This window comes from Heloderma suspectum, chromosome 1, assembly GCF_057233095.1.
Source record: "Heloderma suspectum isolate Gila_16-S chromosome 1, 16-S_ref, whole genome shotgun sequence".
Lineage (NCBI taxonomy): Eukaryota > Metazoa > Chordata > Lepidosauria > Squamata > Helodermatidae > Heloderma > Heloderma suspectum.
Genome location: NC_139458.1, coordinates 119,583,600 through 119,600,841, shown reverse-complemented (window position 1 = coordinate 119,600,841; position 17,242 = coordinate 119,583,600). Strand labels below are relative to the sequence as shown.

General features: G+C 42.6%; 1 protein-coding gene across 1 annotated transcript in view; it reads left to right on the top strand.

Moving 5' to 3' along the window:
- Positions 1 to 17,242, top strand: part of PLEKHA7 (pleckstrin homology domain containing A7) — a 297,172-nt gene that overhangs the window by 154,918 nt on the left and 125,012 nt on the right. Inside the window, exon 4 of the mRNA XM_084855029.1 lies at positions 6,969 to 7,052. Within this exon, the coding sequence (XP_084711155.1) occupies positions 6,969 to 7,052 (84 nt within the window). The remainder of the gene's footprint in view (positions 1 to 6,968; positions 7,053 to 17,242) is intronic.

Here is a 17,242-nt window from a genome sequence, read left to right as displayed (position 1 = left end):
TCACAAAAAGTCTGAATAAGACAGAGGTTTTGTGGATTGGGAAATCGGCTGTTTTAGATGGTGGCATCAAGCCAATCTGAGATGCAGTTGTACTTCCCTTGATGGACGAGGTATAGAATTTGGGGGTTCTTTTGGACTCTTGGTGGCAGTGGTGACAAAGAATATCTTTTATCAGCTACAGATGATATGCGAGGTGTGGCCCTATTTGGACTCTCAGACCTAGTCACCATAATCCACCCCTGTAGTTATCTCTAAACTTTATTTAGGTAGTGGCCCACAGCCCAGGGAGCCCTCAAATGACCGAACAGAAAGTGGCAGCTGATGAGGGCAGCAGAAGCAAGCTCCTGTCATCAGGATTTAAGTGAGTTTAAAATGCAAAACTGCACCTCGAAGCATTTTTTTACATCCATGTTGTTGTTGTTCTTCTAACAAATCAGGAACATAGAAGTGGTTGTAAAGCATGGAATGGTAGTTGAAGGGGTGGGGAGAGAAGAGAAATGTGTGTTTTACAACTGAAGTAATACATATCACCATTTAAGGGTGGCCCCATAAGATAATTAAGGGTGCAATCCTATGCAGTATGGCTGGCTGAGGAATGCTGGGAGTTTCAGGACGTTTGCTATCTAAACATGCATAGGATTGCACCCTGCATCTATCTAACTGAGATCTAAAATTACCTAGCTGCAGCACTGATGGATTACTATGTGCATCCATTACCCTTTCAGATTAGACTTTAAGGTGTTTCTGAAGCTAGCTCTTAACCTTCTTGGTGTAAAATGCAGTGGCCAGAGTGCTGATGGAGGCAAGAAAATCTTAATAAGAGATACCTCTTTTGCATCAGTTACATTGGTTACCAATTTGTTTCTGTGCTGATTTCAAAGTGCTGGTTATTATTTTTAAACCTTAAATGGTCTGGGTAAATAAATGATAAATAACATATCCTTAAATGATATGTAAAGGATTGTCTTCACCTACATGTTCCTGCCCATACTCTTAGGACATTGTCAGGCTCTCTGCTCTTGTGCCTGTAGGTTAGAACAGCTAGATTAGTGAGTACATGCAGCAGGGTTTTCTTGGTGGTAGCCCCTCAATTGTAGAGCTCTGTTTCTACTGCGTTGCCCATTACATTTGATAAGGCTTATTTAGGACTGCAATCCTATACTTATTTTCCTGGACCATTCACTTCCATCAAGGGCACTGCTGCTTACAGCAAGAAAAGCCAGTATCCTATCCTCACACATCAGGCACCATAGCAGAGTAAAACCATTAAAATAAATATAAAATGCAATGTCTTCTGAAGATTCAGAAACCAGTTCTCCTTGTCAGGGGATGACAGTACTGTTTTGTGCATGGGCTTCCCTCCCTGTGGCTTCTATTTCTCTACTGCCCTAATTCCTTTTTACTTTCTCTTGTTTGACTCTTATTATACTGTTGTTGTTCAGTCGTTCAGTCGTGTCCGACTCTTCGTGACCCCATGGACCATAGCATGCCAGGCCTTCCTGTCCTCCGTTGTCTCCTGGAGCATGCTCAAGTCCATATTCATTGCATCGGTGATGCTATCTAGCCATCTCATCCTCTGCCGTCCCCTTCTCCTTTTGCCTTCAGTCTTTCCCAGCATCAGGGTCTTTTCCAGAGAGTTTTCTCTTCGCATTAGGTGGCCAAAATATTTGAGCTTCAGCTTCAGTATCTGTCCTTCCAATGAGCAGTCAGGGTTGATTTCCTTTAGGATTGACTGATTGGACCTCCTTGCAGTCCAGGGGACTCGTAAGAGTCTTCTCCAGCACCACAGTTCGAAAGCATCAATTCTTCGGCGCTCAGCCTTCCTTATAGTCCAGCTCTCACAGCCATACATTGCTACTGGGAAAACCATAGCTTTGATTAGACGGACCTCTGTCAGCAAGGTGATGTCTCTGCTTCTTACTATGCTGTCTAGGTTTGCCATAGCTTTCCTCCCAAGGAGCAAGCGTCTTTTAATTTCATGGCTACAGTCACCGTCTGCGGTGATCTTGGAGCCCAAAAAAATAAAATCTGTCACTGCTTCCATTTCTTCCCCTTCTATATGCCAGGAAGTGATGGGGCCAGATGCCATGATCGGAGTTTTTTTAATGTTGAGTTTCAAACCAGCTTTTGCACTCTCCACTTTCACCCTCAACAAGAGGCTCTTTAGATCCTCTTCACTTTCTGCCATTAGGATGGTATCGTCTGCGTATCTGAGGTTGTTGATAATTCTCTGGGCAATCTTAATTCCGACCTGTGATTCATCCAACTTGGCGTTTCTCATGATGTACTCTGCATATAAGTTAAATAAGCAGGGCGACAGTATGCAGTCTTGTCGTACTCCTTTCCCAATTTTGAACCAATCTGTTGTTCCATCTCTGGTTCTTACTGTTGCTTCTTGACCCTCGTACAGGTTTCTCAGGAGACAGGTAAGGTGGTCTGGTACTCCCATCACTTTAAGAATTTGCCACAGTTTGTTGTGATCCACACAATCAAAGGCTTTAGCGTAGTCAATGAAGCAGAAATAGATGTTTTTCTGGAATTCTCTTGCTTTCTCCATGATGCAGCGAATGTTGGCGATTTGATCTCTAGTTCCTCTGCCTCTTCGAAACCCAGCTTGTACTTCCAGTAGTTCTTGGTTTGCATACTGCTGAAGCCTAGCTTGTAGGATCTTGAGCATAACCTTGCTGGCATGTGAAATGAGCGCAATTCTGCGGTAGTTTGAACACTCTTTGGCGTTACCCTTCTTTGGCATTGGAATGTAAACTGAACTTTTCCAGTCTTGTGGCCACTGTTGAGTGTTCCAAATTTGTTGGCATATTGAGTGCAGCACTTGAACAGCATCATCTTTTAGGATTTTAAATAGCTCAGCTGGAATACTGTCATCTCCGCTTGCTTTGTTGTTACTAATGCTTCCTAAGGCCCACTTGACTTCACTCTCGAGGATGTCCGGCTCAAGTTCAGTGAGCGCACTGTCATGGCTATCAGGGACATTCAGATCTTTCCTGTAGAGTTCTTCTGTGTATTCTTGCCACCTCTTCTTAATCTCATCTGCTTCTGTTAGGTCCCTGCCTTCTTTGTCCTTTATCATGCCCATCTTTGCACAAAACGTTCCCTTGAGATCTCCGATTTTCTTGAAGAGATCTCTAGTCTTTCCCATTCTGTTGTTTTCCTCAATTTCTTTGCATTGTTCATTTAAGAAGGCCTTCTTGTCTCTCCTTGCTATTCTCTGGAACTCTGCATTCAGTTGGGTATATCTTCCCCTTTCTCCCTTGCTTTTCGCTTCTCTTCTTTCCTCAGCTACTTGTAAAGCCTCATCAGACAGCCACTTTGCTTTCTTGCATTTCTTTTTCTTTGGGATGGATTTCGTTGCTACCTGCTGAACTGTGTTATGGACTTCCGTCCATAGTTCCTCAGGCACTCTGTCTATCAGGTCTAATCCCTGAAATCTATTCCTCACCTCCACTGTATATTCATAAGGGATATGATTTAGGTCATACCTGAATGGTTTAGTGATTTTCCCTACGTTCTTCAATTTAAGCCGAACTTTTGCAACAAGAAGCTTATGATCTGAGCCACAGTCAGCTCCAGGTCTTGTTTTTACTGACTGTATGGAGCTTCTCCATCTTTGGCTGCAAAGGATATAATCAATCTGATTTTGATATTGACCATCTGGTGATGTCCATGTGTAGAGTCGCCTCTTGTGCTGTTGGAAAAGAGTGTTTGCTATGATCAGCATGTTCTCTTGGCAAAACTCTATGAGCCTTTGTCCTGCTTCATTTTGTACCCCAACGCCATGCCTGCCTGTTATCCCGGTGATTTCTTGACTTCCTACTTTAGCATTCCAATCCCCTATGATGAAGAGGACATCTTTTTTTGGTGTTAGTTCTAGAAGGTGTTGTAGGTCTTCATAGAACCGATCAACCTCAGCTTCTTTGGCCTCAGTGGTTGGGGCATAGACTTGAATTACTGTGATGTTGAATGGTTTGCCTTGGATTCGTACTGAGATCATTCTATCGTTTTTGAGATTGTACCCCAGTACTGCTTTTCCCACCCTTTTGTTGACTGTGAGTGCTGCTCCATTTCTTCTAAGGGATTCTTGCCCACAGTAGTGGATATGATGGTCACCTGAATTAAATTCACCCATGCCTGTCCATTTGAGTTCACTGATTCCCAAGATGTCGATATTCAATCTTGCCATCTCATGTTTGACCACCTCCAACTTACCTTGATTCATTGATCTGACATTCCAGGTTCCTAAACAATATTGTTCTTTACAGCATCGGATTTTCTTTTCACCACCAGACACATCCACAGCTGAGTGTCCTTTTGGCTTTGGCCCAGCCGCTTCACTCTTTCTGGTGCTACTTGGAAATTCCCTCTGCTCTTCCCCAGTAGTATATTGGACACCTGAGGGGCTCATCTTCCGGCGTCATATCTTTTAGCCTTGTGATACGTTCCATGGGGTTTTCTTGGCCAGAATACTGGAGTGGGTTGCCATTTCCTTCTCCAGTGGACCACATTTTGTCAGAACTCTCCACCATGACCTGTCTGTCTTGGGTGGCCCTGCACGGCATAGCTTATGGATTCACTGAGTTACGCAAGCCCCTTTGCCACAACAAGGCAGTGATCCATATTATACTAGCTCTTCCCAAAAACATTCTGAATTTTTCATAACCTTAAATATTGTAATTGAATTTAACATTTTGAAAATTAAAACAAAGAATAAGTATCTCTTAGGCTACCCCGGACAAAATATGGATGCCATTTACTTCCTTAACAGACTGAACATCTTTCCAGAAAAATGTAATGGAAATGTGTGAACAATAGTGGAATGAGCTATCTGAAAAAAGCAGTCAATAGCTTAGGGATGGTTTCTTTTAAATTAACAGCAATCTCCATCTTGGTACATTTAGATTCTCCTCCCACCCTGAAATAGTGACTACATATTTTCTGTGAAACTCTGGGTTTTGATTGCTGTGGTAGTGTTATGTATATTCTTCTAAATTATTATCAGCTACATTTATCTTGACGTTTTCATGTGTTAAAGAGCACATTTTGTAATATATTAAAGTCAGATTTCTTTTTTTCCTTAACTGTGCAAGACCATTCAGAGACATATTGAGTAACAATAAAATCTCCATCATTGTTAGGCAGTATAAAATTTGGACAGCTGCAGTATAAAATTTGGACTCTTAAATTATTACTTGTGAACTTGGGTTTTGTGTGATGCTTTTTCACTTGGTTTGGAAAGGTGAAGTATAAAACAGATATAAAGATTATAGGGGATCAGATAGCCAATGGGATACGTATACATATAGCACAAAAGAGAAACAAAAGAATAGTGAGTAGTAGTAGCAAAAAAAAGATACTGGTTTGGATAATTATTTAACCTTCAGTGAACAGAAGGGTTCCTTCCACTCTTCTGATTCAGTGAAGGATCCTGCTGATGGAAGGCGGGATGAGGCAGCCCCCTTCCCATTCTGGAGGGTCCCCCAACCATCCAGAATAGATTTTTGAAGGGGAAATTGGCTAGTCACCTTTTCCCCTTCTGCTGGCAGGAGCATCTCCTGAGCAGAACCCCTGCCAATGGGAGTAAAGTCTAGATCCAAGCCATTATCTTTTTTTTAAGGAATTGTGCTATGATTTTTTTTTTAAAAAATTAGCTGGTATGATAAACATAAGTGGTCCTCCATTAGCAACAGTATAGTGACTGAGAAATTATCATTCAAAATGCTGGATCCATAAAAACAGATAGGGGATAAAGAAGTGCCTAGGAGTAGAAGTTAAAGCATATGGGAATCTGGTATCAAACCTGATGAAAATGTCAGAGCATTTTGTTATACTTCAGTATTGACAAAAATAGTTGAACTTCAAACAAATGTAAGTTGGACCTAAAGGACGTTATCCAGTCATTCATTTAAGATCTTCAGGAGAGCCTCTTCTACGCAGGCCATCAGTGGGTGGATAGGTGACAGAATGAGACATGGGAGAGGGCCTTCTCTGTGACTGTACTTCGATTATGGAACTCCTTGTCTTTGGAAGGCCCATTTGGCCTCCTCTCTCCTGGTTTTCCACCATTTAGCCAAGACATCTCTTTCTGGCAGACATTTGATCTGCCAGGTTGAAGAGTTTTTAAAGGATAGATTCCCTGTTCTCAAGCTGTGTTTATCTGCTCTGCAAGTCTCCTGCTTCTACTATTTTATTGTGTTAAATTTTGGGGGCATTGTAATTTGTTGATAACTATCCTCAGCGTTGGTAACTATCCTCAGCATTGTGATCTGAACTGAATGACACACATTTTCTTAAATGATAAAAGAAAGAATAAATGTATAGATTTTCTTTTGTAAGTGATGATTTTACAGGTAGTTGCAATAGAAGTGCAAATGTAGAATGTATGAGGGTCAATTCTTTGAGGAATTCATTTTAGGAGTTGGGGAGTGAAGGCTCCAAACTACTGGTTGCACATGCTTTTAATCATGAAATTATTATTGATAATTGTTAATATGAGAACTATTAAAAAGTTGTTTAGAAATTAGAAAGCACAAACTAAAATAAGAGCGATTGTAATAGAAGAATGACCAGATCTATTCTACAGTACAAGCTAGACTGAATTAATACCAAATTTACCATAGACTATTTCATCTTTTAAGAACAAGAAGCAGTGTATCAAAAAGCTGTGTATTTGAGGATGAATGGAGAAACATACATTTCTTGTTTCTGCTAAATATCAGTTGTGTATGTAACAAATGATTCTTTGCTTTGGATATAAATAAATAATAGATGTCTGGTAGATTCAACAAGCCAGTGACAAAACAGATGAAAGTAGCCCATCATCCCTCCAGCACACTTCAGGAAACATAGTATCTTTGCAGGAACTGGTCAGATTAAATAATATTTTAGAAAAAGTTGTTTCTTTCTGATGCTTGTGCTTGCTTTGGTATTAAATTACATTCTGATTTTTCTTTCAGCCACAACCAGGAGACTACAACATTTAGGCATCCTGTGACTGGCCAGTTTTCCCCAGAAAACATTGAATTTCTTTTACAAGAGGAGTAAGTAGATTGATTTGTCTTACTCAAAACAAACATTTGAGTATTTGTGTTGTTAGGCTGTGGTACAGCTAAAATATATTATTTGCCGAACTTCCCAGTTGTAAAAGTAGTAATGATAGTAAAAGTAATTTTAAAAGTAGTATCATTTGTATTGATACTAAAAATAATTTTAGAACTAGTAAAACTAGTGAATCACACTTCACTAGTGTATCAGACTTCAACACAAAGACAATAATGACATCTCCCAGGCAGAGGGGGAAAAAGCATTTCCAGAGAGTGTTACCAGACTAGACAATTACTGTGGAATAACCATGTTGTTCATTCCCTTTTTATGGGTCATTTACATGATGTTATCATCAAATAATTGACCTGCAGTGTGTTCAGGGCCAGCCCCACCTCAGGCTGCCTCCTGAGGGAGGGCAGCATGTTGTTGGAGGCCCGAGCTCTGTGTGCCATATGGCTCACTCTCCTCTCCCTAACCTAGCCTGCCACCCTCAGATGTGGTAGAGGATTCTATCCCATCACCAGTGTTGAAGTTAGATTCAACTGCCAGCACAGTCAGCTTCTGTACATGGAATGGGCCAGGTTGGGGACATCTTATCCTTCATCTCAGGCAACAAAATATCTTGGGTTGATCCTGTGTGTGTTCCCCTTGCTTCTCAAACTACAGAATATCTGACATTTTGTAAAGAGAGGAAAAACAGCACGATCTCCACAGAACTTCTTAATGCTACTTATGAGTACTGTTCTGCCTTTTAAAAGAGGTGTGGTTTTGATGTGTGCAAAGAGGTATCAGGCAGATCAGCCTGTCACCCACATATATATCATGGCACACCTTTACTATTCCTTTCTGTTTGGTGCCATTTTAACCACATTTTTAATAGGTCTTCTGTAATTATTTTTTTGTCTCTTTTTACCTAACGGTGACATTTTTCTTATAGTAGCTAAAGGCTATTTGCTACATTCATGGGAGAGTTAAAGATTGCTGATCAATGTTATAGTTACTTTGTATGTGATATAGCACCTGCATCTTTGGATGGCACTCACATCCATCCATTACTCCAGGTTCACACGCAGGCAGACATCCATATGAAAAGGGTCAACTCTGTTTTCGGTATGAGGCAGTGTATGTTCCAAATGCTCAATAGGAATTCCCTGCTGTGAGTATAGAGTATTCTCTGACACTGAAGAAAATGAGTCTTGTTAAGAGCTCTGTATACTCATCAGAGCCCCACAGAACCTTGGTTCACAGCAAACAGCTGCAGATTCACTGTTATATCTCTATAACTGCGAAGGCAAGGAACTTGATTTTAAATAAACAGAGGAAAAATGTTTTCTGAAATCTGAATAAAGTACTATATTCCATGCAAGATTCCACTCATGCAGTTTCATAGAATTGGACAGCCTCTTTTCACACTGTATCTCTAGAGAAAGAATTTCCTTGTGGTCTCTGTGCATCACATGTATGGGCCCTGCGCCTGCGCGGAGCCTCAATTCGGGAAACTTCTATAGCTGAGGAACGTTTTTGGGTGGGAACCATCCCCCACCATCCTACTGCACATGTCCTAATGGTTCCTGTCCAACCCCTCAGTTTTCTTTTGACCATCGTAGTGGTTGCCTCAATGGGAACTTTCTGCATCAATTTGATCGTTCCTGTGATTCTGGCTGAGGTTCAATTTCTTTTTGTTTTCATTTTATTCTAGCCTTTTCTCTTCTATCGTTACCCTGTCTTTCTCTCTTGCGTTCTTTTATTTCGCTCACATTGCGATCATTGGTCGCCATCCACCTTGGGCAGATGGCCCTATGGGCACCATTTCGAAAGTGTGTTCATTGTGCGAGTAAACTCCCTACCACAGATGGGCAGTCCTTGTGCCTCTTCTGCCTAGGAGAAGCTGATGTGATAGAGGCTTGCCCGCATTGCCAGTCTTTTTCAAAACAGGTACAAAAGAAAAAGGCTGATACACTGAAGGGAGCCCTTTGGAAAAAGACATCAAAAGCGGTGGACGCACTGAAGGAACAGAGGTCTCGCATTTCAGAGGCTTCTGCAAAATCCTCAAGTATGGCGTCACCATGGCCTGTGTTGCCAAAGCAGTCGACTTCGGCTACAGAGTGCACGGCTCCACTGACTCCGGGCCACTCTTTGTCGCTTTCGGTGGCTAAGAAGCTCACAAAGAAAGCAAAGACTCCAAAACCATCCATGGATGAGCAAAGATGAAAGAAAAGGAAAAACAAGGAGAAGAAGGAATAGAAACTCTCTATTCCTCCTCCTCTGCCGCTATTAGATTCTCCAATACCGACTATTTCAGCATCGGTACTGATGGCTTCGATACAGACTGTTGATCCTGGCCGTTCAGTATTGATATCTGAGGGTGAAATATGAGAACCCTTGCCTGTTCAGTAACATTCAATTATGCCTTCATGGGTACAACCTTATCCTCCACAGACTTGTCACCTTGATGCTCCATGCTCAAGAAATAGATCTCTGGAGTCGCTATAGTCACTGAGATTGGATCGTAGAATAGACCCTTATAGAGACAGGGATTATCGTGCAAGATCTAGATCACCAATGTGGGAGTGGGACCGATATTCCGATTACTGTGACACACCTAGGAGATTGAATTATTGGAGGATTGGGAACATTGTTATCTAGACAGGTATTATGGTCATATGCATTACCTGGGAGCTCCGGTGCCTCGATACCAAGGTGCTCCTTCAGTGTCGCTTTCCCAACCTCCAGTAGAACCAGTCTGTCCACTGCCGCCTCCACCAGTGGTGCATGATTTTCTTCCTCCACTGGTTCCTCCACGTTCTTCGTCATTGATGAACAGACAACATGAGTCACACCACAACCTATCTCTTTCAGTCATACCACCGGTACCACACTCAGAAGAGCCTCTTGCAGCCGCAACAACCCAATAGTCTGATGTTGAGGACTACCAGTCAGATTCTACTTCTTATTTATCGGTGCCTCCTTCCATCTTGTCCCTGGATGAAAATATCTGTGGCCAGGACAGATCATCACCATTGGAGGATATGGGGCATTTCACTGATCAGGTGCTTCTTATGGCACAATCACTGGGAATCGAGACCCACCAGCCTAGGGAGAAGATACAAGATCCGGTATTTGATGCCATCTATACGGAGTCTTCCGCTCTCGTAACAGTACTATTTCTACCTACCTTGTCGCAAACAGTACATCTTTCGTGGAAAGCCCCATCTTCAATGGCTCCAACTTCTAAACGCTTGGAGTCAATGTACAGAGTGCAAGAGAAGGAAGCAAGGCTCTTGTTTACACACCCAAAACCAAATTCCATTATTGTAGAGTCCTTTCAGGGCAAATTGCAGAAAATACATGTTTCACCAATTGACAAGAACGGCAGTCAACTAGATCTGCTTGGTTGGAGGATCTATTTGTTCACCTAATTAGGACTTTGTGTGTTTCTATTTACCAAGCAATGATGGCCAGATATCAACTTTTTTTGTGGGAGAAAGTTGGATCTTTATGTGATTATTTACCAGACGATCAACGTGAACTGGGCAGGGTATTTCAGTTGGAGGCATTGAAATTGGCAAAGCAGCAAATAAATACTACTCAGCACGAAAACGATTGCGATGTGAAAGCAATGGTTAGAGCAGTAGTGATCCATAGACATGTGTGGCTTTGCTCGGCTGGTCTTAACCCCAAAGGCCAGATCATAATCGAGGATCTGCCTTTTGATGGGGCAGGTTTGTTTAATGTTGGCATCAATGAAACAATGGATAATGTCCAAAAGGCCAAGACCATGGCAAAGAAAATGGGACTGGGACAAACTCAGCAGCCTTACAGGCCATGTTGTTGGTTCCAACAACAGCCTTATTACCCTTCTCATCAGAGTAATGACTGTGCAGCGTGCCAACAACCACTCCTTCAATACAAGCTTTCCTGTGTGCCTGGTTGCTATCGTCAGTGTCAGGAGCGCCCTAGCTGCCTCTTGCAGTCTCCACCAGTAGCCAACTCAGGACACAGACGACGAGGATTCTTTCCGAGACTTTATTCCTTTATTACTTTATGACTCTTTCAGATACTAATCACTAGCAACAAAGCAAGGAATAGCACTGGGGAAAGAGAGCAGAGTAGCCTAAGCTCCAGGTAAGGCAGTTGGTCCCTGTTTGAAGGAGAACCACGGGAAGACCCTGAACTTATGGGCTAGGGAGAGAGCCTCTCTTTCCCTTGGGTCCTCAGGACGTGACCATTGTTTGCGCGCCAAATGAGTGCTACGCCTCCTTTCTGCGCCCTCCATCTGTCGTCACTCCCTGCATCTGCGCCGAGCATCCAGCAAGCCCCCCTCCAGCGCTCTCTCACTGCCAGGGTCACTATCTGTCCCAGGAATGCTGGCAGGAGGAATCTCTGCCAGCTGCTGTGCTTGTGAGAGATGAGCGAGCTCCTCTCCCATGGATTGCTGTTCCTCCTCAGAATCAGAACTGCTCTGGGGCTCTATTGGCTCAGTTTCCACCCTGACAGTCAGAATGAATCAGCCTCAAGGTGTTGTCTTTGACTTCCAACTCACTTATGTCCCTCCTTTATTGGATCCATTATTCAGAGACCATCTGGCTTATTTTTTTCTGTGAATTGGACTGTAATAATATGAGGCACTTGGGTACTAAATATCATTTGTGATGTATACAGGATTGAATGCGAAGCCCTCCTGCCCCTCGGTAGCATAAAACATTCTATGCCTATGGATGTACTGCTTTTGGAAGCCGATACTCTTCTTGAAAAGGGATCCATCCAGCGTGTGACACTAACTCAACATCCAGACAGGTTTTATTCCCATTATTTTATGGTACCAAAAAGGGATGAAGGGCTTCGACCGAACCTGGATCTCAGAAATCTAAACTTCTTCATCTCCACCAGGAAGTTTAGGATGACCACACTTGCAACCATCCTACCACTTCTACAGGAAGATGTGTGGTTCACAGCTCAAAGATGCATGCTTCCACATAGCGATTCACCCTTCACATTGCAAGTACCTTCGCTTCTCTATTGGTCAACAGACTTTTCAGTTTCAAGTACTCCCATTTGGATTGGCCACAGCTCCGACGGTATTTACGAAATGTATGGCCGTAGTTTGCGCTTAACTTTGGACCCAGCTAATAGAGATAATATCTGGACAAGTGGTTAATAGTGGGATAGTCTAGATCTGCTTGGCGTTGACAATTGCTTTTGTATGCAATCTTTTACAGTTTTTAGGTTTGCGCGTCAATGAAGAGAAATCTAAACTCAAAAAATTCTGTTTGTTGGGGCTGTCTTGGACTCCAGAGTTGGAAGAGCCTTTCTCCCACCAGACGAGATAACAGCCATTACCAGTCTAGCCACAGAAATATTCCATTGGAAAGAAGTGACAGCTTTTTATATCCAACGTCTTCTCAGATTTATGGCAGCTACAGTTTTGGTGGTGGAATGGGCTCAACTTCGGATGTGACCTCTTCAAAATTGGTTGCTTCATGTCTTCTCCATAACAGACAATGCCCATCCGGTTCAACTACGGGTGCCAGATGGCATCCTGCAATCTCTTCTGTGGTGGACAGCAGTTGAGAATCTTTGCCAGGGACTCCCTTTTCACCTAACTCCCCTGTACTGTGTACTTAACAACTGTTGCTTCACTCCTTGGGTGGGGAGCACATTGTTTGTCTCTTCAAACTCAGGATCTCTGGGCTGCACCAGAGAAAAGGCGGCATATAAATCACCTAGAACTGTTGGTGGTGTGGAGGGCATTGAAGGCCTTCAAACGCAGTTTTTCCAGTCATCGTGTACAAATAACATCAGACAATATGGCATTTGTGTGGTACATAAACAAGCAAGGAGGGACTCGGACATGGGGTTTAATATCTCTTACCCTAAAGATCTACCATTGGGCCATTCACAGAGGAATTTGCTTGTCAGCAGTACACATTGCAGGGAAAGACAACATACTAGCATATTCTCTAAGCAGGATCTTTTCACAATCTAACAAATGGCAGCTTGCACCTGACATTCTCTGTCATCTCTTTCATATGTGGGGGGGGGGGGGCTACAGTGGACCTGTTTGTGACTCCGGAGAATACGGTACCCAAGAATTTCTGTTCAAGGGTAGGGATGGGAAATCGATGCTTTAGGAGATGCTTTCCTCCTTCCTTGGACAAGCAAGCAGTTTTACCTGTTTCCTCCCTTTCCACTGATATCAAAAGTCATTGTGAAGTTGATTGTGGACAAGACAAAAGGGATTCTAATTGTGCTGTGGTGTCTGTGACAAAGCTGCTTTGCTCCCCTGCTAGCTCTTTCAAGGGGCAGGCATTGGCACCTCCCGTTGACCTCGACAGTGTTGTCACAGAATCAAGGGCAGGTGAGGCATCCAGACTTGAGAACTCTCAAATTAACGGCTTGGAAGATTTGATAGCTACCTTACCTTCTGCTGTGTGGCCAGTTGTAGAAGCAGCGAGGAAACCCTCAGCAAGGCACTCCTGTGCTAATAAATGGAAAGCTTTTTCTATGTTTATCACTACCAACAACGTGGACCCTCTCCATTGTTCTTTGGGTTATATTCTTCATTTTCTGCATTCCTTATTTCTCAAAGGTTTGAAGTATTCTTCTATCTGAATTTATCTAGCAGCTATTTCTGCTTTCCATTTGCCCATTGATGGTTGCATCGTTTTTTCACATCCTTTGCAAAGAGAGTTCCTTAGAGAACTGAAGAACATTGCTCCTCTGGTTCAGCCACCAGTATCTCAGTGGAATTTCGCTCTCAGAGCTAAACCCTTTGAACCACTTGCCTCGGGTGATTTATGACTCTTACCTTGGAAAGTGGCCTTAATTTATCTGCGGGGGCTGAGGTGTTGTGCTGGGTGCCTGTGGGCACCATTTTTGCTTGATGTCTGCGGATGCTGGCTTGCTGTGGCTGGTCGGGTCATGTGAACCCAGGCGGCAGGGGTTGTTTGAGTTTTAGACAACCCTCAAATAACTCTTAAAGTCCGCAGGTGCCTGGCACAACATGATAGCCTCCACAGGTAAATTAAGCCATGGTGGGCTGTTGCGTTGTACGAACCACGTCTGTAGTCTTTATAGTTGGCCTTAGGACAATGAGAGTGGATTTGTGTACTTCCTTCACTTTTACTGCATTCATGATTTGGCCCTATGCACCCGCCCCCCAGATGGCTGGAAGGTGGCTGAAAAGTAGCTTCCTGTACTATCTGTGCTACTACATATTTTTGCAAATAGATGGGAGTGCTTGGAGAAGAGGTGTCCCATTACTGGCTTCTCTACTTAAAACAAAACCAAACCAAACCAGATGAGAGTAGCTAGAGAAAACATATCACTTCGGTGCTGCTACACCAACATATCTAGTAACTGCTTAAGCCTCAATTAATTGTTGATGTTTTGAAACTTCTCCTGCGGTTCTACAGCTGCCAGTCAACACCTGCAGCTCCCTCAATCAGATTAGCCAGTAACCATGACAAAAGTGACAGTGGGCTATATTCAGTGTTAGTCCCGACTTAGACCTATTGAAATGAATGAGGTTTAAGTTGGACTAACACTGGATACAACCCTAAAGGAACAAGTTGTTGTTTTTTCTTTCTGCACCATTCTGTTGTTCCAGGCCTCAAAAATACCAAGGCCACCTCTACAAATCAAACACATAGTGATAAAATCTTCATCATTTAATTCTCATGCTGTTTTATAGAGTGAAATTGCCATTTACCTCATTTTATTTTAAAAGACCCAGCTATTCCATAAACGAAAGACTGGATAAGATATACTTCATAGTACATCTGATCTTTTACATACTGCTTCTCACTTATCACCAACACCGTTCTAGTCACTGAAAGGGCAGACAATCCCTATCCAGAGGGCATGCAATTTACAAAACAGGGATGAAAGAAGAGATCACTCACTTTCTCCATGTCCAGATAGCAGTGTTTTTGTGTTGTGCAGCAAGGAGGGAAGCCCCCTTCCCACTGCACAGCATAGAAGCCAAATGGTGTGTGTGTGTGTGTGTGTGTGTGTGTGGAGGGAGAATGTGGAATGTGTGGCTGTGAGAATGTGAAGTGTCTATGTGTGTGTTATCTTGCTACACCCTGTTTTGTTTGGTCCTGTCCCCACCAGAATGTAGCTCCTGACCACTTTCCCCCAGGTAATGTGGCCCTTGGAGGTGGGGAAGGTTCAGAGTGGCTGAGCCTGGGGTCAAGGTACGGAAAATGTTTTATTTCCTGTTGGGGCTGGAGGCGTTTTCCTTTCCTTTAGGCTAGGGAAAGAGGTGTGTGTGTGGATAAGATGAGTGGAGCAATCCTATTTAGACCTAATCAGAACTAATTCCCACTGTGTTCCATGAAAATATGCGTAGGATTGCAACCTTAAAGTGTTGCTTCTGTGGAGTCAAATATGTAGATTGGCTTTGGAGTTCACATCCTTTCTCTGCTTGTATTCAGTTTCTTGGTGGATTATTTGTCCCTTGACTAGCCAGGCACCCAGGGCAGCCATTAGGTGACTAGCCACATCCTCCGTGGGAGACATTTTGTGGTGGTGCCCACAGCAGTTTCTCAAATTCCCAAATGTGCCCATGGGTCCAAAATGGTTCAGGACCCCTGACTTATCTCATTGTTCCAGCAAGTGCTATTGGTGTTGAGCTAATGCGGCATTGGATACTACCCCATGTAACAAAGAGAGAGAAAGAATTTTCAAATGTTGGTTTGTTGGCTAATGAGGGCAGAGCCAAATAAGATGTAATTTTTATGTAAAACATCACATGTTGACAGAGGGTTATAAATGCCACAAATTAATAAAATATTTTTCCTCTAATGTAGAGATAAGTAAACAGGAACTGATCTAACACTTGTTAGATGCATAACATGAATTATTTGAAAAGTTTATGAACCTTGTTTCAGACTGTGATTAAAGAGGTCTGTATCCTTTCTGAAACTGTCTGAGCCTTCCTACAAAGTCTAAATAGAAGCAGTTCATGTCAGTTAAGCAGATGCTTAAAATAATAAAATCACAAGTGTGTAATATTGCAAAATCTTTTTTTTAAAACTGCGTTCTGTGAAGTGTGTAATCTACTAAACTGTGGAGTGCTGAAAACACAATAAATTGATCCCAAGTAGATATTGGAGGCTAACCTGCTGCCATCTTCAATGAAACCATGAAATTGATTGTCACGTTCACTAGGTGTTTTCCTCTGATAGTTTGCTCTTTTGTAGGAGAAATAATGAACAATGACCTAAGAATTGCTCTTGCCTACCTGTTTCATTTATTCTTTTGTTGAATATCAGTGACAAACATAGAAACATTTAGGACAGCCAATTTGTCAGACCTTTCATTTGGCTGTGTTAAAGGTAGATAAGGAATAGTGAGGTTTCAGTGCAGCAATATGTTCTAACTCAAGCTTCATTCATTTTCTTAGATTTAATCTTCTATTTTTCACGTTGCTAATTTTGAGTCTCCTGTTTTTCCATTTGCAAATGGTATTGGCTGTTTAACAAACATTGTTGTCTGAACCTTGAAAGTATAGCATGGTATGAGCACTTTGATTTGGAGGAATAGCTGTCACCATTAGTATACGCACACACGCCTAATGGGCTTTTCTTCCATGTTATGGCACATTTTGTGAGCTGCAGGATTTTATCCGTGTAAAACTAGGATAAATCCTAACTAGCAGAGGAAGATGCCTCTTGTAAATTACATTTGTAAGGTGCCTTGTGTGATCTTCCTATGGTATAAAATATTTATTCCGTCACTGATCTCAGAAGCTAAGCAGGGTCAGCCCTGATTAGTACTTGGATGGGAGACCGCCTGGGAATCAGACTTCCTGATTGAGCAGGGGATTGGACTCGATGGTCTTGTAGGCCCCTTCCAACCCTATGATTCTATGAGTCTATGACAGTGTGTGTTGGCACTTCTGTCTGAGTCTGTATATACTGAAAGGCAAAAGTAACTTTCCTTTAGACTGACACCTGTCATTCAAATGCAAAACAGTGCAGTATGCCCATTCAGTCTTGCATGAGAAGGTTGTGGAAAATGTATTCTGTTGGCCTTCCTCTCTGTGACAACCTTTCAAGTACTTGAACAGCGCTATCCTATCTCCCCTCACTCTTCTCTTCTGAAGGCTAAACATGCCCAGTTCTTTCAGTCTCTCCTCATAGGACTTTATTTCCAGTCCCCTGATCATCTTTGTTGCCCT